This window comes from Phyllobates terribilis, unplaced genomic scaffold (genome assembly GCF_046119375.1).
Source record: "Phyllobates terribilis strain yellow unplaced genomic scaffold, ASM4611937v1 Scaffold_1__5_contigs__length_1240528914, whole genome shotgun sequence".
NCBI classification, from domain to species: Eukaryota; Metazoa; Chordata; class Amphibia; order Anura; family Dendrobatidae; genus Phyllobates; species Phyllobates terribilis.
The window spans coordinates 661009254-661034755 of NW_027362761.1; the positions used below are offsets into that span (position 1 = coordinate 661009254).

At 41.4% G+C, this 25502-nt stretch overlaps 1 protein-coding gene across 2 annotated transcripts in view; it reads left to right on the forward strand.

Moving 5' to 3' along the window:
• PIGG (phosphatidylinositol glycan anchor biosynthesis class G (EMM blood group)) overlaps positions 1-25502 on the forward strand; it is a 287774-nt gene that overhangs the window by 180878 nt on the left and 81394 nt on the right. For both annotated transcript variants that reach the window (XM_073684905.1, XM_073684914.1), the window contains exon 6: positions 24260-24472. In XM_073684905.1, the coding sequence (XP_073541006.1) occupies positions 24260-24472 (213 nt within the window). The remainder of the gene's footprint in view (positions 1-24259; positions 24473-25502) is intronic.

The window sequence follows — 25502 nt, forward strand, 5'->3', positions numbered from 1 at the left end:
TACCAGCAGTGTTCTCCAGTGACCCCGGACATTCCTGTATATATGTATGTATATATTACCAGCAGTGTTCTCCAGTGACCCCGGACATTCCTGTATGTATGTATATATATTACCAGCAGTGTTCTCCAGTGACCCCGGACATTCCTGTATATATGTATGTATATATTACCAGCAGTGTTCTCCAGTGACCCCGGACATTCCTGTATGTATGTATGTATATATTACCAGCAGTGTTCTCCAGTGACCCCGGACATTCCTGTATGTATGTATGTATATATTACCAGCAGTGTTCTCCAGTGACCCCGGACATTCCTGTATGTATGTATGTATGTATATATTACCAGCAGTGTTCTCCAGTGACCCCGGACATTCCTGTATGTATGTATGTATATATATATTACCAGCAGTGTTCTCCAGTGACCCCGGACATTCCTGTATGTATGTATGTATATATTACCAGCAGTGTTCTCCAGTGACCCCGGACATTCCTGTATGTATGTATGTATATATTACCAGCAGTGTTCTCCAGTGACCCCGGACATTCCTGTATGTATGTATATATATATTACCAGCAGTGTTCTCCAGTGACCCCGGACATTCCTGTATGTATGTATGTATATATTACCAGCAGTGTTCTCCAGTGACCGCGGACATTCCTGTATGTGTGTATGTATATATTACCAGCAGTGTTCTCCAGTGACCCCGGACATTCCTGTATGTATGTATATATATATTACCAGCAGTGTTCTCCAGTGACCCCGGACATTCCTGTATGTATGTATATATTACCAGCAGTGTTCTCCAGTGACCGCGGACATTCCTGTATGTATATATATATTACCAGCAGTGTTCTCCAGTGACCCCGGACATTCCTGTATATATGTATGTATATATTACCAGCAGTGTTCTCCAGTGACCCCGGACATTCCTGTATGTATGTATATATATATTACCAGCAGTGTTCTCCAGTGACCCCGGACATTCCTGTATATATGTATGTATATATTACCAGCAGTGTTCTCCAGTGACCCCGGACATTCCTGTATGTATGTATGTATATATTACCAGCAGTGTTCTCCAGTGACCGCAGACATTCCTGTATGTATGTATATATATATTACCAGCAGTGTTCTCCAGTGACCGCGGACATTCCTGTATGTATGTATGTATGTATATATTACCAGCAGTGTTCTCCAGTGACCCCGGACATTCCTGTATGTATGTATATATATATTACCAGCAGTGTTCTCCAGTGACCCCGGACATTCCTGTATATATGTATGTATATATTACCAGCAGTGTTCTCCAGTGACCCCGGACATTCCTGTATGTATGTATGTATATATTACCAGCAGTGTTCTCCAGTGACCCCGGACATTCCTGTATGTATATATATATATATTACCAGCAGTGTTCTCCAGTGACCGCAGACATTCCTGTATGTATGTATGTATATATTACCAGCAGTGTTCTCCAGTGACCGCGGACATTCCTGTATGTATGTATATATTACCAGCAGTGTTCTCCAGTGACCCCGGACATTCCTGTATGTATGTATATATACATTACCAGCAGTGTTCTCCAGTGACCCCGGACATTCCTGTATGTATGTATATATATATTACCAGCAGTGTTCTCCAGTGACCCCGGACATTCCTGTATATATGTATGTATATATTACCAGCAGTGTTCTCCAGTGACCCCGGACATTCCTGTATGTATGTATGTATATATTACCAGCAGTGTTCTCCAGTGACCGCAGACATTCCTGTATGTATGTATATATATATTACCAGCAGTGTTCTCCAGTGACCGCGGACATTCCTGTATGTATGTATGTATGTATATATTACCAGCAGTGTTCTCCAGTGACCCCGGACATTCCTGTATGTATGTATATATATATTACCAGCAGTGTTCTCCAGTGACCCCGGACATTCCTGTATATATGTATGTATATATTACCAGCAGTGTTCTCCAGTGACCCCGGACATTCCTGTATGTATGTATATATTACCAGCAGTGTTCTCCAGTGACCCCGGACATTCCTGTATGTATGTATATATTACCAGCAGTGTTCTCCAGTGACCGCGGACATTCCTGTATGTATGTATATATTACCAGCAGTGTTCTCCAGTGACCCCGGACATTCCTGTATGTATGTATATATATATTACCAGCAGTGTTCTCCAGTGACCCCGGACATTCCTGTATGTATGTATATATATATTACCAGCAGTGTTCTCCAGTGACCCCGGACATTCCTGTATATATGTATGTATATATTACCAGCAGTGTTCTCCAGTGACCCCGGACATTCCTGTATGTATGTATATATATATTACCAGCAGTGTTCTCCAGTGACCCCGGACATTCCTGTATATATGTATGTATATATTACCAGCAGTGTTCTCCAGTGACCCCGGACATTCCTGTATGTATGTATATATATTACCAGCAGTGTTCTCCAGTGACCCCGGACATTCCTGTATATATGTATGTATATATTACCAGCAGTGTTCTCCAGTGACCCCGGACATTCCTGTATGTATGTATATATTACCAGCAGTGTTCTCCAGTGACCCCGGACATTCCTGTATGTATGTATATATTACCAGCAGTGTTCTCCAGTGACCCCGGACATTCCTGTATGTATGTATATATTACCAGCAGTGTTCTCCAGTGACCCCGGACATTCCTGTATGTATGTATGTATATATTACCAGCAGTGTTCTCCAGTGACCGCAGACATTCCTGTATGTATGTATATATATATTACCAGCAGTGTTCTCCAGTGACCGCGGACATTCCTGTATGTATGTATATATATATTACCAGCAGTGTTCTCCAGTGACCCCGGACATTCCTGTATGTATGTATATATATATTACCAGCAGTGTTCTCCAGTGATCGCGGACATTCCTGTATGTATGTATATATTACCAGCAGTGTTCTCCAGTGACCGCGGACATTCCTGTATGTATGTATATATTACCAGCAGTGTTCTCCAGTGACCCCGGACATTCCTGTATGTATGTATATATATATTACCAGCAGTGTTCTCCAGTGACCCCGGACATTCCTGTATATATGTATGTATATATTACCAGCAGTGTTCTCCAGTGACCCCGGACATTCCTGTATGTATGTATATATATTACCAGCAGTGTTCTCCAGTGACCCCGGACATTCCTGTATATATGTATGTATATATTACCAGCAGTGTTCTCCAGTGACCCCGGACATTCCTGTATGTATGTATATATTACCAGCAGTGTTCTCCAGTGACCCCGGACATTCCTGTATGTATGTATATATTACCAGCAGTGTTCTCCAGTGACCCCGGACATTCCTGTATGTATGTATATATTACCAGCAGTGTTCTCCAGTGACCCCGGACATTCCTGTATGTATGTATGTATATATTACCAGCAGTGTTCTCCAGTGACCCCGGACATTCCTGTATGTATGTATGTATATATTACCAGCAGTGTTCTCCAGTGACCCCGGACATTCCTGTATGTATGTATGTATATATATATTACCAGCAGTGTTCTCCAGTGACCCCGGACATTCCTGTATGTATGTATGTATATATTACCAGCAGTGTTCTCCAGTGACCCCGGACATTCCTGTATGTATGTATGTATATATTACCAGCAGTGTTCTCCAGTGACCCCGGACATTCCTGTATGTATGTATATATATATTACCAGCAGTGTTCTCCAGTGACCCCGGACATTCCTGTATGTATGTATATATTACCAGCAGTGTTCTCCAGTGACCGCGGACATTCCTGTATATATGTATGTATATATTACCAGCAGTGTTCTCCAGTGACCCCGGACATTCCTGTATGTATGTATGTATATATTACCAGCAGTGTTCTCCAGTGACCCCGGACATTCCTGTATGTATGTATGTATGTATATATATATATATATTACCAGCAGTGTTCTCCAGTGACCGCGGACATTCCTGTATGTATGTATATATTACCAGCAGTGTTCTCCAGTGACCCCGGACATTCCTGTATGTATGTATATATATATTACCAGCAGTGTTCTCCAGTGACCCCGGACATTCCTGTATGTATGTATGTATATATTACCAGCAGTGTTCTCCAGTGACCCCGGACATTCCTGTATGTATGTATGTATGTATATATATATATATATATTACCAGCAGTGTTCTCCAGTGACCGCGGACATTCCTGTATGTATGTATATATTACCAGCAGTGTTCTCCAGTGACCCCGGACATTCCTGTATGTATGTATATATATATTACCAGCAGTGTTCTCCAGTGACCCCGGACATTCCTGTATGTATGTATGTATGTATATATTACCAGCAGTGTTCTCCAGTGACCGCGGACATTCCTGTATGTATGTATGTATATATTACCAGCAGTGTTCTCCAGTGACCCCGGACATTCCTGTATGTATGTATGTATATATTACCAGCAGTGTTCTCCAGTGACCCCGGACATTCCTGTATGTATGTATATATATATTACCAGCAGTGTTCTCCAGTGACCCCGGACATTCCTGTATATATGTATGTATATATTACCAGCAGTGTTCTCCAGTGACCCCGGACATTCCTGTATGTATGTATATATATATATTACCAGCAGTGTTCTCCAGTGACCCCGGACATTCCTGTATATATGTATGTATATATTACCAGCAGTGTTCTCCAGTGACCCCGGACATTCCTGTATGTATGTATGTATATATTACCAGCAGTGTTCTCCAGTGACCGCAGACATTCCTGTATGTATGTATATATATATTACCAGCAGTGTTCTCCAGTGACCGCGGACATTCCTGTATGTATGTATGTATGTATATATTACCAGCAGTGTTCTCCAGTGACCCCGGACATTCCTGTATGTATGTATATATTACCAGCAGTGTTCTCCAGTGACCCCGGACATTCCTGTATGTATGTATATATTACCAGCAGTGTTCTCCAGTGACCCCGGACATTCCTGTATATATGTATGTATATATTACCAGCAGTGTTCTCCAGTGACCGCGGACATTCCTGTATGTATGTATGTATATATTACCAGCAGTGTTCTCCAGTGACCCCGGACATTCATGTATGTATGTATGTATATATTACCAGCAGTGTTCTCCAGTGACCCCGGACATTCCTGTATGTATGTATATATTACCAGCAGTGTTCTCCAGTGACCCCGGACATTCCTGTATGTATGTATATATATATTACCAGCAGTGTTCTCCAGTGACCGCGGACATTCCTGTATGTATGTATGTATGTATATATTACCAGCAGTGTTCTCCAGTGACCCCGGACATTCCTGTATGTATGTATGTATATATTACCAGCAGTGTTATCCAGTGACCCCGGACATTCCTGTATGTATGTATGTATATATTACCAGCAGTGTTCTCCAGTGACCCCGGACATTCCTGTATGTATGTATGTATATATTACCAGCAGTGTTCTCCAGTGACCCCGGACATTCCTGTATGTATGTATATATTACCAGCAGTGTTCTCCAGTGACCGCGGACATTCCTGTATGTATGTATGTATATATTACCAGCAGTGTTCTCCAGTGACCCCGGACATTCCTGTATGTATGTATATATATATTACCAGCAGTGTTCTCCAGTGACCCCGGACATTCCTGTATGTATGTATGTATATATTACCAGCAGTGTTCTCCAGTGACCGCGGACATTCCTGTATGTATGTATATATATATTACCAGCAGTGTTCTCCAGTGACCCCGGACATTCCTGTATGTATGTATATATTACCAGCAGTGTTCTCCAGTGACCGCGGACATTCCTGTATGTATGTATATATTACCAGCAGTGTTCTCCAGTGACCCCGGACATTCCTGTATGTATGTATATATATATTACCAGCAGTGTTCTCCAGTGACCCCGGACATTCCTGTATATATGTATGTATATATTACCAGCAGTGTTCTCCAGTGACCCCGGACATTCCTGTATGTATGTATATATATTACCAGCAGTGTTCTCCAGTGACCCCGGACATTCCTGTATATATGTATGTATATATTACCAGCAGTGTTCTCCAGTGACCCCGGACATTCCTGTATGTATATATATATTACCAGCAGTGTTCTCCAGTGACCGCGGACATTCCTGTATGTATGTATGTATATATTACCAGCAGTGTTCTCCAGTGACCCCGGACATTCCTGTATGTATGTATATATTACCAGCAGTGTTCTCCAGTGACCGCGGACATTCCTGTATGTATGTATATATTACCAGCAGTGTTCTCCAGTGACCCCGGACATTCCTGTATATATGTATATATATTACCAGCAGTGTTCTCCAGTGACCCCGGACATTCCTGTATATATGTATGTATATATTACCAGCAGTGTTCTCCAGTGACCGCGGACATTCCTGTATGTATGTATGTATATATTACCAGCAGTGTTCTCCAGTGACCCCGGACATTCCTGTATGTATGTATGTATGTATGTATATATTACCAGCAGTGTTCTCCAGTGACCCCTGACATTCCTGTATGTATGTATATATTACCAGCAGTGTTCTCCAGTGACCCCGGACATTCCTGTATATATGTATGTATATATTACCAGCAGTGTTCTCCAGTGACCCCGGACATTCCTGTATGTATGTATGTATATATATATATATATTACCAGCAGTGTTCTCCAGTGACCGCGGACATTCCTGTATGTATGTATATATTACCAGCAGTGTTCTCCAGTGACCCCGGACATTCCTGTATGTATGTATGTATATATTACCAGCAGTGTTCTCCAGTGACCCCGGACATTCCTGTATGTATGTATGTATGTATGTATATATTACCAGCAGTGTTCTCCAGTGACCCCTGACATTCCTGTATGTATGTATATATTACCAGCAGTGTTCTCCAGTGACCCCGGACATTCCTGTATATATGTATGTATATATTACCAGCAGTGTTCTCCAGTGACCCCGGACATTCCTGTATGTATGTATGTATATATATATATATATTACCAGCAGTGTTCTCCAGTGACCGCGGACATTCCTGTATGTATGTATATATTACCAGCAGTGTTCTCCAGTGACCCCGGACATTCCTGTATGTATGTATGTATATATTACCAGCAGTGTTCTCCAGTGACCCCGGACATTCCTGTATGTATGTATGTATATATTACCAGCAGTGTTCTCCAGTGACCCCGGACATTCCTGTATGTATGTATATATATATTACCAGCAGTGTTCTCCAGTGACCCCGGACATTCCTGTATATATGTATGTATATATTACCAGCAGTGTTCTCCAGTGACCCCGGACATTCCTGTATGTATGTATATATATATTACCAGCAGTGTTCTCCAGTGACCCCGGACATTCCTGTATATATGTATGTATATATTACCAGCAGTGTTCTCCAGTGACCCCGGACATTCCTGTATGTATGTATGTATATATATATATATATTACCAGCAGTGTTCTCCAGTGACCGCGGACATTCCTGTATGTATGTATATATTACCAGCAGTGTTCTCCAGTGACCCCGGACATTCCTGTATGTATGTATGTATATATTACCAGCAGTGTTCTCCAGTGACCCCGGACATTCCTGTATGTATGTATGTATATATTACCAGCAGTGTTCTCCAGTGACCGCGGACATTCCTGTATGTATGTATGTATATATTACCAGCAGTGTTCTCCAGTGACCCCGGACATTCCTGTATGTATGTATGTATATATTACCAGCAGTGTTCTCCAGTGACCCCGGACATTCCTGTATGTATGTATATATATATTACCAGCAGTGTTCTCCAGTGACCCCGGACATTCCTGTATATATGTATGTATATATTACCAGCAGTGTTCTCCAGTGACCCCGGACATTCCTGTATGTATGTATATATATATTACCAGCAGTGTTCTCCAGTGACCCCGGACATTCCTGTATGTATGTATATATATATTACCAGCAGTGTTCTCCAGTGACCCCGGACATTCCTGTATGTATGTATGTATATATATATATATTACCAGCAGTGTTCTCCAGTGACCGCGGACATTCCTGTATGTATGTATATATTACCAGCAGTGTTCTCCAGTGACCCCGGACATTCCTGTATGTATGTATGTATATATTACCAGCAGTGTTCTCCAGTGACCCCGGACATTCCTGTATGTATGTATGTATATATTACCAGCAGTGTTCTCCAGTGACCGCGGACATTCCTGTATGTATGTATGTATATATTACCAGCAGTGTTCTCCAGTGACCCCGGACATTCCTGTATGTATGTATGTATATATTACCAGCAGTGTTCTCCAGTGACCCCGGACATTCCTGTATGTATGTATATATATATTACCAGCAGTGTTCTCCAGTGACCCCGGACATTCCTGTATATATGTATGTATATATTACCAGCAGTGTTCTCCAGTGACCCCGGACATTCCTGTATGTATGTATATATATATTACCAGCAGTGTTCTCCAGTGACCCCGGACATTCCTGTATATATGTATGTATATATTACCAGCAGTGTTCTCCAGTGACCCCGGACATTCCTGTATGTATGTATGTATATATTACCAGCAGTGTTCTCCAGTGACCGCAGACATTCCTGTATGTATGTATATATATATTACCAGCAGTGTTCTCCAGTGACCGCGGACATTCCTGTATGTATGTATGTATGTATATATTACCAGCAGTGTTCTCCAGTGACCCCGGACATTCCTGTATGTATGTATATATATATTACCAGCAGTGTTCTCCAGTGACCCCGGACATTCCTGTATATATGTATGTATATATTACCAGCAGTGTTCTCCAGTGACCCCGGACATTCCTGTATGTATGTATGTATATATTACCAGCAGTGTTCTCCAGTGACCCCGGACATTCCTGTATGTATGTATATATTACCAGCAGTGTTCTCCAGTGACCGCGGACATTCCTGTATGTATGTATGTATATATTACCAGCAGTGTTCTCCAGTGACCCCGGACATTCCTGTATGTATGTATATATATATTACCAGCAGTGTTCTCCAGTGACCCCGGACATTCCTGTATGTATGTATATATATATTACCAGCAGTGTTCTCCAGTGACCCCGGACATTCCTGTATATATGTATATATATATTACCAGCAGTGTTCTCCAGTGACCCCGGACATTCCTGTATGTATGTATATATTACCAGCAGTGTTCTCCAGTGACCCCGGACATTCCTGTATGTATGTATATATTACCAGCAGTGTTCTCCAGTGACCCCGGACATTCCTGTATGTATGTATATATTACCAGCAGTGTTCTCCAGTGACCGCGGACATTCCTGTATGTATGTATATATTACCAGCAGTGTTCTCCAGTGACCCCGGACATTCCTGTATGTATGTATATATTACCAGCAGTGTTCTCCAGTGACCGCAGACATTCCTGTATGTATGTATATATATATTACCAGCAGTGTTCTCCAGTGACCGCGGACATTCCTGTATGTATGTATATATATATTACCAGCAGTGTTCTCCAGTGACCGCGGACATTCCTGTATGTATGTATATATTACCAGCAGTGTTCTCCAGTGACCGCGGACATTCCTGTATGTATGTATATATGTATATATTACCAGCAGTGTTCTCCAGTGACCCCGGACATTCCTGTATGTATGTATATATGTATATATTACCAGCAGTGTTCTCCAGTGACCCCGGACATTCCTGTATGTATGTATATATTACCAGCAGTGTTCTCCAGTGACCCCGGACATTCCTGTATGTATGTATATATATATTACCAGCAGTGTTCTCCAGTGACCCCGGACATTCCTGTATATATGTATGTATATATTACCAGCAGTGTTCTCCAGTGACCACGGACATTCCTGTATGTATGTATATATTACCAGCAGTGTTCTCCAGTGACCCCGGACATTCCTGTATGTATGTATATATTACCAGCAGTGTTCTCCAGTGACCCCGGACATTCCTGTATGTATGTATGTATGTATATATTACCAGCAGTGTTCTCCAGTGACCCCGGACATTCCTGTATGTATGTATGTATATATTACCAGCAGTGTTCTCCAGTGACCGCGGACATTCCTGTATGTATGTATATATTACCAGCAGTGTTCTCCAGTGACCCCGGACATTCCTGTATGTATGTATATATATATTACCAGCAGTGTTCTCCAGTGACCCCGGACATTCCTGTATGTATGTATATATATATTACCAGCAGTGTTCTCCAGTGACCCCGGACATTCCTGTATATATGTATGTATATATTACCAGCAGTGTTCTCCAGTGACCCCGGACATTCCTGTATGTATGTATATATATATTACCAGCAGTGTTCTCCAGTGACCCCGGACATTCCTGTATATATGTATGTATATATTACCAGCAGTGTTCTCCAGTGACCCCGGACATTCCTGTATGTATGTATGTATATATTACCAGCAGTGTTCTCCAGTGACCGCAGACATTCCTGTATGTATGTATATATATATTACCAGCAGTGTTCTCCAGTGACCGCGGACATTCCTGTATGTATGTATATATATATTACCAGCAGTGTTCTCCAGTGACCCCGGACATTCCTGTATGTATGTATATATATATTACCAGCAGTGTTCTCCAGTGACCGCGGACATTCCTGTATGTATGTATATATTACCAGCAGTGTTCTCCAGTGACCCCGGACATTCCTGTATGTATGTATGTATATATTACCAGCAGTGTTCTCCAGTGACCGCGGACATTCCTGTATGTATGTATGTATATATTACCAGCAGTGTTCTCCAGTGACCCCGGACATTCCTGTATGTATGTATATATTACCAGCAGTGTTCTCCAGTGACCGCGGACATTCCTGTATGTATGTATATATTACCAGCAGTGTTCTCCAGTGACCCCGGACATTCCTGTATGTATGTATATATATATTACCAGCAGTGTTCTCCAGTGACCCCGGACATTCCTGTATATATGTATGTATATATTACCAGCAGTGTTCTCCAGTGACCCCGGACATTCCTGTATGTATGTATATATATTACCAGCAGTGTTCTCCAGTGACCCCGGACATTCCTGTATATATGTATGTATATATTACCAGCAGTGTTCTCCAGTGACCCCGGACATTCCTGTATGTATGTATGTATATATTACCAGCAGTGTTCTCCAGTGACCCCGGACATTCCTGTATGTATGTATATATTACCAGCAGTGTTCTCCAGTGACCCCGGACATTCCTGTATGTATGTATGTATATATATATTACCAGCAGTGTTCTCCAGTGACCCCGGACATTCCTGTATGTATGTATGTATATATTACCAGCAGTGTTCTCCAGTGACCCCGGACATTCCTGTATGTATGTATGTATATATTACCAGCAGTGTTCTCCAGTGACCCCGGACATTCCTGTATGTATGTATATATATATTACCAGCAGTGTTCTCCAGTGACCCCGGACATTCCTGTATGTATGTATGTATATATTACCAGCAGTGTTCTCCAGTGACCGCGGACATTCCTGTATGTGTGTATGTATATATTACCAGCAGTGTTCTCCAGTGACCCCGGACATTCCTGTATGTATGTATATATATATTACCAGCAGTGTTCTCCAGTGACCCCGGACATTCCTGTATGTATGTATATATTACCAGCAGTGTTCTCCAGTGACCGCGGACATTCCTGTATGTATATATATATTACCAGCAGTGTTCTCCAGTGACCCCGGACATTCCTGTATATATGTATGTATATATTACCAGCAGTGTTCTCCAGTGACCCCGGACATTCCTGTATGTATGTATATATATATTACCAGCAGTGTTCTCCAGTGACCCCGGACATTCCTGTATATATGTATGTATATATTACCAGCAGTGTTCTCCAGTGACCCCGGACATTCCTGTATGTATGTATGTATATATTACCAGCAGTGTTCTCCAGTGACCGCAGACATTCCTGTATGTATGTATATATATATTACCAGCAGTGTTCTCCAGTGACCGCGGACATTCCTGTATGTATGTATGTATGTATATATTACCAGCAGTGTTCTCCAGTGACCCCGGACATTCCTGTATGTATGTATATATATATATTACCAGCAGTGTTCTCCAGTGACCCCGGACATTCCTGTATATATGTATGTATATATTACCAGCAGTGTTCTCCAGTGACCCCGGACATTCCTGTATGTATGTATGTATATATTACCAGCAGTGTTCTCCAGTGACCCCGGACATTCCTGTATGTATGTATATATTACCAGCAGTGTTCTCCAGTGACCGCGGACATTCCTGTATGTATGTATATATTACCAGCAGTGTTCTCCAGTGACCCCGGACATTCCTGTATGTATGTATATATACATTACCAGCAGTGTTCTCCAGTGACCCCGGACATTCCTGTATGTATGTATATATATATTACCAGCAGTGTTCTCCAGTGACCCCGGACATTCCTGTATATATGTATGTATATATTACCAGCAGTGTTCTCCAGTGACCCCGGACATTCCTGTATGTATGTATGTATATATTACCAGCAGTGTTCTCCAGTGACCGCAGACATTCATGTATGTATGTATATATATATTACCAGCAGTGTTCTCCAGTGACCGCGGACATTCCTGTATGTATGTATGTATGTATATATTACCAGCAGTGTTCTCCAGTGACCCCGGACATTCCTGTATGTATGTATATATATATTACCAGCAGTGTTCTCCAGTGACCCCGGACATTCCTGTATATATGTATGTATATATTACCAGCAGTGTTCTCCAGTGACCCCGGACATTCCTGTATGTATGTATATATTACCAGCAGTGTTCTCCAGTGACCCCGGACATTCCTGTATGTATGTATATATTACCAGCAGTGTTCTCCAGTGACCGCGGACATTCCTGTATGTATGTATATATTACCAGCAGTGTTCTCCAGTGACCCCGGACATTCCTGTATGTATGTATATATATATTACCAGCAGTGTTCTCCAGTGACCCCGGACATTCCTGTATGTATGTATATATATATTACCAGCAGTGTTCTCCAGTGACCCCGGACATTCCTGTATATATGTATGTATATATTACCAGCAGTGTTCTCCAGTGACCCCGGACATTCCTGTATGTATGTATATATATATTACCAGCAGTGTTCTCCAGTGACCCCGGACATTCCTGTATATATGTATGTATATATTACCAGCAGTGTTCTCCAGTGACCCCGGACATTCCTGTATGTATGTATGTATATATTACCAGCAGTGTTCTCCAGTGACCGCAGACATTCCTGTATGTATGTATATATATATTACCAGCAGTGTTCTCCAGTGACCGCGGACATTCCTGTATGTATGTATATATATATTACCAGCAGTGTTCTCCAGTGACCCCGGACATTCCTGTATGTATGTATATATATATTACCAGCAGTGTTCTCCAGTGATCGCGGACATTCCTGTATGTATGTATATATTACCAGCAGTGTTCTCCAGTGACCGCGGACATTCCTGTATGTATGTATATATTACCAGCAGTGTTCTCCAGTGACCCCGGACATTCCTGTATGTATGTATATATATATTACCAGCAGTGTTCTCCAGTGACCCCGGACATTCCTGTATATATGTATGTATATATTACCAGCAGTGTTCTCCAGTGACCCCGGACATTCCTGTATGTATGTATATATATTACCAGCAGTGTTCTCCAGTGACCCCGGACATTCCTGTATATATGTATGTATATATTACCAGCAGTGTTCTCCAGTGACCCCGGACATTCCTGTATGTATGTATATATTACCAGCAGTGTTCTCCAGTGACCCCGGACATTCCTGTATGTATGTATATATTACCAGCAGTGTTCTCCAGTGACCCCGGACATTCCTGTATGTATGTATATATTACCAGCAGTGTTCTCCAGTGACCCCGGACATTCCTGTATGTATGTATGTATATATTACCAGCAGTGTTCTCCAGTGACCCCGGACATTCCTGTATGTATGTATGTATATATTACCAGCAGTGTTCTCCAGTGACCCCGGACATTCCTGTATGTATGTATGTATATATATATTACCAGCAGTGTTCTCCAGTGACCCCGGACATTCCTGTATGTATGTATGTATATATTACCAGCAGTGTTCTCCAGTGACCCCGGACATTCCTGTATGTATGTATGTATATATTACCAGCAGTGTTCTCCAGTGACCCCGGACATTCCTGTATGTATGTATATATATATTACCAGCAGTGTTCTCCAGTGACCCCGGACATTCCTGTATGTATGTATATATTACCAGCAGTGTTCTCCAGTGACCGCGGACATTCCTGTATATATGTATGTATATATTACCAGCAGTGTTCTCCAGTGACCCCGGACATTCCTGTATGTATGTATGTATATATTACCAGCAGTGTTCTCCAGTGACCCCGGACATTCCTGTATGTATGTATGTATGTATATATATATATATATTACCAGCAGTGTTCTCCAGTGACCGCGGACATTCCTGTATGTATGTATATATTACCAGCAGTGTTCTCCAGTGACCCCGGACATTCCTGTATGTATGTATATATATATTACCAGCAGTGTTCTCCAGTGACCCCGGACATTCCTGTATGTATGTATGTATATATTACCAGCAGTGTTCTCCAGTGACCCCGGACATTCCTGTATGTATGTATGTATGTATATATATATATATATTACCAGCAGTGTTCTCCAGTGACCGCGGACATTCCTGTATGTATGTATATATTACCAGCAGTGTTCTCCAGTGACCCCGGACATTCCTGTATGTATGTATATATATATTACCAGCAGTGTTCTCCAGTGACCCCGGACATTCCTGTATGTATGTATGTATGTATATATTACCAGCAGTGTTCTCCAGTGACCGCGGACATTCCTGTATGTATGTATGTATATATTACCAGCAGTGTTCTCCAGTGACCCCGGACATTCCTGTATGTATGTATGTATATATTACCAGCAGTGTTCTCCAGTGACCCCGGACATTCCTGTATATATGTATGTATATATTACCAGCAGTGTTCTCCAGTGACCCCGGACATTCCTGTATGTATGTATATATATATATTACCAGCAGTGTTCTCCAGTGACCCCGGACATTCCTGTATATATGTATGTATATATTACCAGCAGTGTTCTCCAGTGACCCCGGACATTCCTGTATGTATGTATGTATATATTACCAGCAGTGTTCTCCAGTGACCGCAGACATTCCTGTATGTATGTATATATATATTACCAGCAGTGTTCTCCAGTGACCGCGGACATTCCTGTATGTATGTATGTATGTATATATTACCAGCAGTGTTCTCCAGTGACCCCGGACATTCCTGTATGTATGTATATATTACCAGCAGTGTTCTCCAGTGACCCCGGACATTCCTGTATGTATGTATATATTACCAGCAGTGTTCTCCAGTGACCCCGGACATTCCTGTATATATGTATGTATATATTACCAGCAGTGTTCTCCAGTGACCCCGGACATTCATGTATGTATGTATGTATATATTACCAGCAGTGTTCTCCAGTGACCCCGGACATTCCTGTATGTATGTATATATTACCAGCAGTGTTCTCCAGTGACCCCGGACATTCCTGTATGTATGTATATATATATTACCAGCAGTGTTCTCCAGTGACCGCGGACATTCCTGTATGTATGTATGTATGTATATATTACCAGCAGTGTTCTCCAGTGACCCCGGACATTCCTGTATGTATGTATGTATATATTACCAGCAGTGTTATCCAGTGACCCCGGACATTCCTGTATGTATGTATGTATATATTACCAGCAGTGTTCTCCAGTGACCCCGGACATTCCTGTATGTATGTATGTATATATTACCAGCAGTGTTCTCCAGTGACCCCGGACATTCCTGTATGTATGTATATATTACCAGCAGTGTTCTCCAGTGACCGCGGACATTCCTGTATGTATGTATGTATATATTACCAGCAGTGTTCTCCAGTGACCCCGGACATTCCTGTATGTATGTATGTATATATTACCAGCAGTGTTCTCCAGTGACCGCGGACATTCCTGTATGTATGTATATATATATTACCAGCAGTGTTCTCCAGTGACCCCGGACATTCCTGTATGTATGTATATATTACCAGCAGTGTTCTCCAGTGACCCCGGACATTCCTGTATGTATGTATGTATATATTACCAGCAGTGTTCTCCAGTGACCCCGGACATTCCTGTATGTATGTATGTATATATTACCAGCAGTGTTCTCCAGTGACCGCGGACATTCCTGTATGTATGTATATATATATTACCAGCAGTGTTCTCCAGTGACCCCGGACATTCCTGTATGTATGTATATATTACCAGCAGTGTTCTCCAGTGACCGCGGACATTCCTGTATGTATGTATATATTACCAGCAGTGTTCTCCAGTGACCCCGGACATTCCTGTATGTATGTATATATATATTACCAGCAGTGTTCTCCAGTGACCCCGGACATTCCTGTATGTATGTATGTATATATTACCAGCAGTGTTCTCCAGTGACCGCGGACATTCCTGTATGTATGTATATATATATTACCAGCAGTGTTCTCCAGTGACCCCGGACATTCCTGTATGTATGTATATATTACCAGCAGTGTTCTCCAGTGACCGCGGACATTCCTGTATGTATGTATATATTACCAGCAGTGTTCTCCAGTGACCCCGGACATTCCTGTATGTATGTATATATATATTACCAGCAGTGTTCTCCAGTGACCCCGGACATTCCTGTATATATGTATGTATATATTACCAGCAGTGTTCTCCAGTGACCCCGGACATTCCTGTATGTATGTATATATATTACCAGCAGTGTTCTCCAGTGACCCCGGACATTCCTGTATATATGTATGTATATATTACCAGCAGTGTTCTCCAGTGACCCCGGACATTCCTGTATGTATGTATATATTACCAGCAGTGTTCTCCAGTGACCCCGGACATTCCTGTATGTATGTATGTATATATTACCAGCAGTGTTCTCCAGTGACCCCGGACATTCCTGTATGTATGTATATATATATTACCAGCAGTGTTCTCCAGTGACCCCGGACATTCCTGTATATATGTATGTATATATTACCAGCAGTGTTCTCCAGTGACCCCGGACATTCCTGTATGTATGTATGTATATATATATATATATTACCAGCAGTGTTCTCCAGTGACCGCGGACATTCCTGTATGTATGTATATATTACCAGCAGTGTTCTCCAGTGACCCCGGACATTCCTGTATGTATGTATATATATATTACCAGCAGTGTTCTCCAGTGACCCCGGACATTCCTGTATGTATGTATGTATGTATATATTACCAGCAGTGTTCTCCAGTGACCGCGGACATTCCTGTATGTATGTATGTATATATTACCAGCAGTGTTCTCCAGTGACCCCGGACATTCCTGTATGTATGTATGTATGTATATATTACCAGCAGTGTTCTCCAGTGACCCCGGACATTCCTGTATGTATGTATATATATATTACCAGCAGTGTTCTCCAGTGACCCCGGACATTCCTGTATATATGTATGTATATATTACCAGCAGTGTTCTCCAGTGACCCCGGACATTCCTGTATGTATGTATATATATATTACCAGCAGTGTTCTCCAGTGACCCCGGACATTCCTGTATATATGTATGTATATATTACCAGCAGTGTTCTCCATTGACCCCGGACATTCCTGTATGTATGTATATATTACCAGCAGTGTTCTCCAGTGACCCCGGACATTCCTGTATGTATGTATATATTACCAGCAGTGTTCTCCAGTGACCCCGGACATTCCTGTATGTATGTATGTATATATTACCAGCAGTGTTCTCCAGTGACCCCGGACATTCCTGTATGTATGTATATATTACCAGCAGTGTTCTCCAGTGACCCCGGACATTCCTGTATGTATGTATGTATATATTACCAGCAGTGTTCTCCAGTGACCCCGGACATTCCTGTATGTATGTATATATTACCAGCAGTGTTCTCCAGTGACCCCGGACATTCCTGTATGTATGTATGTATATATTACCAGCAGTGTTCTCCAGTGACCCCGGACATTCCTGTATGTATGTATATATATATTACCAGCAGTGTTCTCCAGTGACCGCGGACATTCCTGTATGTATGTATGTATGTATATATTACCAGCAGTGTTCTCCAGTGACCCCGGACATTCCTGTATGTATGTATATATTACCAGCAGTGTTCTTCAGTGACCCTGGACATTCCTGTATGTATGTATGTATGTATTACCAGCAGTGTTCTCCAGTGACCCCGGACATTCCTGTATGTATGTATATATTACCAGCAGTGTTCTCCAGTGACCGCGGACATTCCTGTATGTATGTATGTATATATTACCAGCAGTGTTCTCCAGTGACCGCGGACATTCCTGTATGTATGTATGTATATATTACCAGCAGTGTTCTCCAGTGACCGCGGACATTCCTGTATGTATGTATGTATATATTACCAGCAGTGTTCTCCAGTGACCGCGGACATTCCTGTATGTATGTATGTATATATTACCAGCAGTGTTCTCCAGTGACCGCGGACATTCCTGTATGTATGTATGTATATATTACCAGCAGTGTTCTCCAGTGACCGCGGACATTCCTGTATGTATGTATGTATATATTACCAGCAGTGTTCTCCAGTGACCCCGGACATTCCTGTATGTATGTATATATATATTACCAGCAGTGTTCTCCAGTGACCGCGGACATTCCTGTATGTATGTATGTATATATTACCAGCAGTGTTCTCCAGTGACCGCGGACATTCCTGTATGTATGTATATATTACCAGCAGTGTTCTCCAGTGACCCCGGACATTCCTGTATGTATGTATATATTACCAGCAGTGTTCTCCAGTGACCCCGGACATTCCTGTATGTATGTATGTATATATTACCAGCAGTGTTATCCAGTGACCCCGGACATTCCTGTATGTATATATATATTACCAGCAGTGTTCTCCAGTGACCCCGGACATTCCTGTATGTATGTATGTATATATTACCAGCAGTGTTCTCCAGTGACCGCGGACATTCCTGTATGTATATATATATATTACCAACAGTGTTCTCCAGTGACCGCGGACATTCCTGTATGTATGTATATATTACCAGCAGTGTTCTCCTGTGACCCCGGACATTCCTGTATGTATGTATGTATGTATATATTACCAGCAGTGTTCTCCAGTGACCGCGGACATTCCTGTATGTATGTATATATATATTACCAGCAGTGTTCTCCAGTGACCGCGGACATTCCTGTATGTATGTATATATTACCAGCAGTGTTCTCCAGTGACCGCGGACATTCCTGTATGTATGTATATATTACCAGCAGTGTTCTCCAGTGACCCCGGACATTCCTGTATGTATGTATGTATGTATATATTACCAGCAGTGTTCTCCAGTGACCGCGGACATTCCTGTATGTATGTATATATTACCAGCAGTGTTCTCCAGTGACCCCGGACATTCCTGTATGTATGTATATATATTACCAGCAGTGTTCTCCAGTGACCCCGGACATTCCTGTATGTATGTATATATATATTACCAGCAGTGTTCTCCAGTGACCGCGGACATTCCTGTATGTATGTATATATTACCAGCAGTGTTCTCCAGTGACCCCGGACATTCCTGTATGTATGTATGTATGTATGTATTACCAGCAGTGTTCTCCAGTGACCGCGGACATTCCTGTATGTATGTATATATTACCAGCAGTGTTCTCCAGTGACCCCGGACATTCCTGTATGTATGTAAATATATATATTACCAGCAGTGTTCTTCAGTGACCGCGGACATTCCTGTATGTATGTATGTATATATTACCAGCAGTGTTCTCCAGTGACCGCGGACATTCCTGTATGTATGTAAATATATATATTACCAGCAGTGTTCTTCAGTGACCGCGGACATTCCTGTATGTATGTAAATATATATATTACCAGCAGTGTTCTCCAGTGACCGCGGACATTCCTGTATGTATGTAAATATATATATTACCAGCAGTGTTCTTCAGTGACCGCGGACATTCCTGTATGTATGTAAATATATATATTACCAGCAGTGTTCTCCAGTGACCGCGGACATTCCTGTATGTATGTAAATATATATATTACCAGCAGTGTTCTTCAGTGACCGCGGACATTCCTGTATGTATGTATATATATATTACCAGCAGTGTTCTCCAGTGACCCCGGACATTCCTGTATGTATGTATGTATATTTTACCAGCAGTGTTCTCCAGTGACCGCGGACATTCCTGTATGTATGTATATATTACCAGCAGTGTTCTCCAGTGACCGCGGACATTCCTGTATGTATGTAAATATATATATTACCAGCAGTGTTCTTCAGTGACCGCGGACATTCCTGTTTGTACAGTACAGACCAAAAGTTTGGACACACCTTTTCATTTAAAGATTTTTCTGTATTTTCATGACTATGAAAATTGTACATTCACACTGAAGGCATCAAAACTATGAATTAACACATGTGGAATTATATACTTAACAAAAAAGTGTGAAACAACTGAAAATATGTCTTATATTCTAGGTTCTTCAAAGTAGCCACCTTTTGCTTTGATGACTGCTTTGCACACTCTTAGCATTCTCTTGATGAGCTTCAAGATGTAGTCAAGATGTAGTCACCGGAAATGCACTTGGGGACACTTTCAAAGTTTTCCCAATTTTTCGGACTGACTGACCTTCATTTATTAAAGTAATGATGGCCACTCGTTTTTCTTTACCTAGCTGCTTTTTTCTTGCCATAATACAAATTCTAACAGTCTATTCAGTAGGACTATCAGCTGTGTATCCACCTGACTTCTGCACAACACAACTGATGGTCCCAACCCCATTTATAAGGCAAGAATTCCACTTATTAAACCTGACAGGGCACACCTGTGAAGTGAAAACCATTTCCGGTGACTACCTCTTGAAGTTCATCAAGAGAATGCCAAGAGTGTGCAAAGCAGTCATCAAAGCAAAAGGTGGCTACTTTGAAGAACCTAGAATATAAGACATATTTTCAGTTGTTTCACACTTTTTTGTTAAGTATATAATTCCACATGTGTTAATTCATAGTTTTGATGACTTCAGTGTGAATGTACAATTTTCATAGTCATGAAAATACAGAAAAATCTTTAAATGAGAAGGTGTGTCCAAACTTTTGGTCTGTACTGTATGTTACACAAAATAGTTAATAAATAACATTTCCCGCATGTCTACTTTACATCAGCACAATTTTGGAACCAAAATTTTTTTTATTAGGGAGCTATAAGGGTTAAAAGTTGACCAGCGATTTCTCATTTTTCCAACAAAATTTACAAAACCATTTTTTCACATTTGAAGTCACCTTGAGGTGTCTTTATGACAGAAAATACCCAAAAGTGACCCCATTCTAAAAACTGCACCCCTCAAGGTGCTCAAAACCACATTCAAGAAGTTTATTAACCCTTCACGTTCTTAACAGGAATTTTTGGAATATGGAAGAAAAAAATGAACATTTAGCTTTTTTCACAAAAATGTTACTTTAGACCCAATTTTTTTTTATTTTCGCAGGAGTAACAGGAAAAAATGAACCCCAAAATTTGTTGCGCAATTTCCCCTGAGTAAGCCGATACCCCAAATGTGGGGAAAAACCACTGTTTGGGCGCACAGAAGAGTTCGGAAGGGAAGGAGCGCCATTAGACTTTTTGAATGTAAAATTTGCTTGAATAATTAGCGGACAGCATGTTGTGTTTTGTGGAGCCCCGGTTGTGCCTAAACAGTGGAAACCCCCCACAAGTGACCCCATTTTGGAAACTAGACCCCTTAGGGAACTTATATAGATGTGTGGTGAGCTCCCTGAACCCCCATGTGCTTCACAGAAGTTTATAACATTGAACCGTAAAAATAAAATTGTAAAATTTTTTCAACAAAAATGTTTTACTGCCGCCAATTTTGCATTTTCAGAAGGGTAACAGGAAAAATTGCACCATGCAACTTGTGCAATTTCTCCTGAGTAAGCTGATACCCCATATGTGGGGGAAAACCACTGTTTGGGCGCACGGCAGGGTTCGGAAGGGAAGGAGCGCCATTTGACTTTTTAAATGTAAAATTTGATTGAATAATTAGCGGATGTGCCCCTGATGTGCCTAAAGAGTGGAAACCCCCCACAAGTGACGCCATTTTGGAAACTAGACCCCTTAGACGAGATGTTCAGCATCTGAAACAACGGATACTGGAAGCCTGTGCTAGCATTTCTTCTGCGGTGTTGCTATCAATGTGTCAAGAGTGGGAGAAGAGGGTTGCATTGACAATCCAACACAATGGGCAGCACTTTCAACACATTTTATAAGTGGTCATAAACTTGTAAAAAACTAATGAATGAATAAAGTTACGTTAAAACCAAGCACACCATTGTTTTTCTTATGAAATTCTCAATAAGTTTGATGTGTCACATGACCCTCTTCCCATTGAAAAAAATAAAGTTGGATCCAAAATGGCCGACTTCACAATGGTCGCTACGGTCACCACCCATCTGGAAAAGTTCTCCCCCTCCCATATACTAATGTGCCACAAACAGGAAGTTGATATCACCAACCATTCCCATTTAATTTAGGTGTATCCATATACTGTAAATGGCCCACCCTGTAGTTGGAATTGTAAAATGGACCTGGCTGTGCTAAGCTAAATGAAACCATAGTAAGTCCAGTTAATCTTCCTGGTCCAGGTTCATAAAATAGACTAGTCAACATTTAAGTTGATAAACATCTATGTCTCAGTTTATCCTTTTAGTTGGAGTTGTAAGATGGACATAGTGGTGCTAAGCCAAATGAAACCATTGTAAATCCAGTTAATCCTCCTAGTTTAAAGTCATTAGATTGTCTTTTAGACATTGTTTTGTTAAATCTTCAATGTTCCAATTAATCCTCCTAGTTTGGAGTGGTAATGCCCTCCTAATTTAGAATTACAAGTTGGATTTGTCGGTATTGGGTAGCTTGGCTGAAATATTCCAAACCAAGTGAATCCTCCTATTTGGAGTTGAAACGGGCGCCTTAAATTGAAGTCTATAAAGCCATTGTACCCAGTCAGTATTCACGTTTTAAAGTCATAAAACTGGTAAATTGAATGAAGTCTGTTGAGACCATTAAAGGGATCCTGTCACCAGAAATAATGCTATTAACCTGCAGATATGCGGTTAATCTGCAGCTTAATAACGTTATTAGGCTGCCCGGCGCCTGCATGCAGCCGAATGCAGTGGGGAGAAAATGAATTATGTCAACGTTTTGAATGTACAGAGTGGCAGCTGTAACCGCGACCCCGGCCCTGACTGACAGCTGAGCCCCAATGCAGAGCCAGTGTCTGTCAGGGCTGGGGGACCGGTTATAGCCTCTGCTCTGTATTCTCAGAGTGGTGACTGAACCAGCGCTGGAGCTGCCCCATGACTGGAAGCAGAACACTGCTGGGGAGAATAAAGTTCAATTTCTCCCCGCTGCATTCAGCTGCATGCTTGCTCCTGGCAGCATAATAATGCTATTAACCTGCAGATTAATAGAATTTTTCTTCTTTTTAACTTTATTTTTAGTCCCTTAAGGGAGTTGAACCTGCAGTCGTCCAATTGTTTATATTATAAACAGTAATACTACAGGGTTGGTGTATAAAACACAAATTATGGTCTCCTTTGAATACCAGCCACAGGCTGGCATTCACAGAAATACTATGGAGTAATGTACACCATTACATTAACCAAATTAATGCAAAAAAATGTAAAACATCCCAGAATTGTCCACCTTTTTAGCCTCCTTCATTTTTCTATAGTTCTGATCTCTTCACATCTGTCTGTCTATCTACCGCAGCAGAAACTCCATGGGACATTATTATAGATGGAAATATTATGGATAAATAAAACCGCACACTCTATACTTTGATGCATATTGCAAATACACTTCTTTTCACATACTTTATTCAGTTTTGATCAGTACCTTTTGTGGGTAAATCCTCATGCTTTCCACGTTATATTCAATTTGTTTCATTAGTATTTTACTTTGTGTTATACTTAAAGCATAATTCTTCTAATTTGTGCAAATGAAATTGGCATATTTTTAAAGCTTTCTTGCTTTGTATCCTTTTCTTGTTAGGTACTTTTGAAGAGCCTGAGATGATTCAACAAACCGATTTGGCTCCCACTTTAGCATTGGGCCTTGGACTGCCAATTTCCATGAGCAGTTTAGGAATGCTTTTGCCAGCAGTAGTAGAACATAAAACCATGAGAGAACAATTGCGTTTTTTCCATTTAAACGGTTATCAGCTTTTCAAACTTTTAAAAGAGAATCTGAAGACATATGAGAAAGGTAGGTCTTTATATCCTCATTTTTTTCGTCTCACTACAGGTTCTTCAATTCATACCTTTTAAAGGTCATGTTTTATGTTCTCTAGGTGACTATATCTTGTGTCATTGCACATTTCATTGGCATGTGAAGCCATGTTATATAGGAATTGTAAGCATGAAATCTAAAAAATCGCTAATCACTTTTTTTTTTTTTTTTTTTTTTAACGTTTTTTGAGTTTCTTAGACTATTATTCATGACAATGCAAGAATGGCATAGTCTTAATAGAGAAGTTGGCATTAAGTGTGTCAGGGTGTCTGGAGCCAGCTGAGGTGCTGAGCCTGCTGCACAAATTGATGATAACAACTATTACTTAGGCTGTGTGCCCACGATGCGTTTTTAATGAGTTTCTGCAGCGTTTTTGCAGCTGTGGAAACGCATTAAAAACTCTTGGTAGAAGGGCAGCAATGTTCCCCAATGATAATCTGCATGTGCTGTGCACATGCTGCGGAAATTTCTGCTGCGGATTATCATTGCGGAAAAATCCACAGCACAACCAATTATTTTGTGGAAGTGCTGCGTTTTCGCCGCCATTGACTTGCATTAGAACGCGCCAATTCTGCAAGACAGCATCTGTACTTGCGTAATTGGCGCGTTCTAATGTGCGGATGGTACCCGGGTGTAGAGGAGAGTCTCATCCACACCCAGGTACCATTAAAAAATCTGTAAAAAAATAATAAAATAAATGTATATTTACCTTCCGGCAGCCCACGCTGCGCTCCTACTTGCTTCCCGGCACTTTGCAGTGGATTGAAGGACCTGCGCTGACGTCAGAGTCATGTGACGGGTCACGCGACGCTGACGTCGGCAGGTCTTTCAATCCACTGCTGCCGGCAGCCGGGACCGAGCGAAACAAGCCAGCGCGGGACATCGGAGGGTAAGTATATATTTATTTTTTTATTTTTAACCACTCTCTCGGGTCACACTATATAAATCCATGCAGTTTTTCTCATTAATGTACACTCTGCACCCCATCTTGACTGAAAAAAAACTA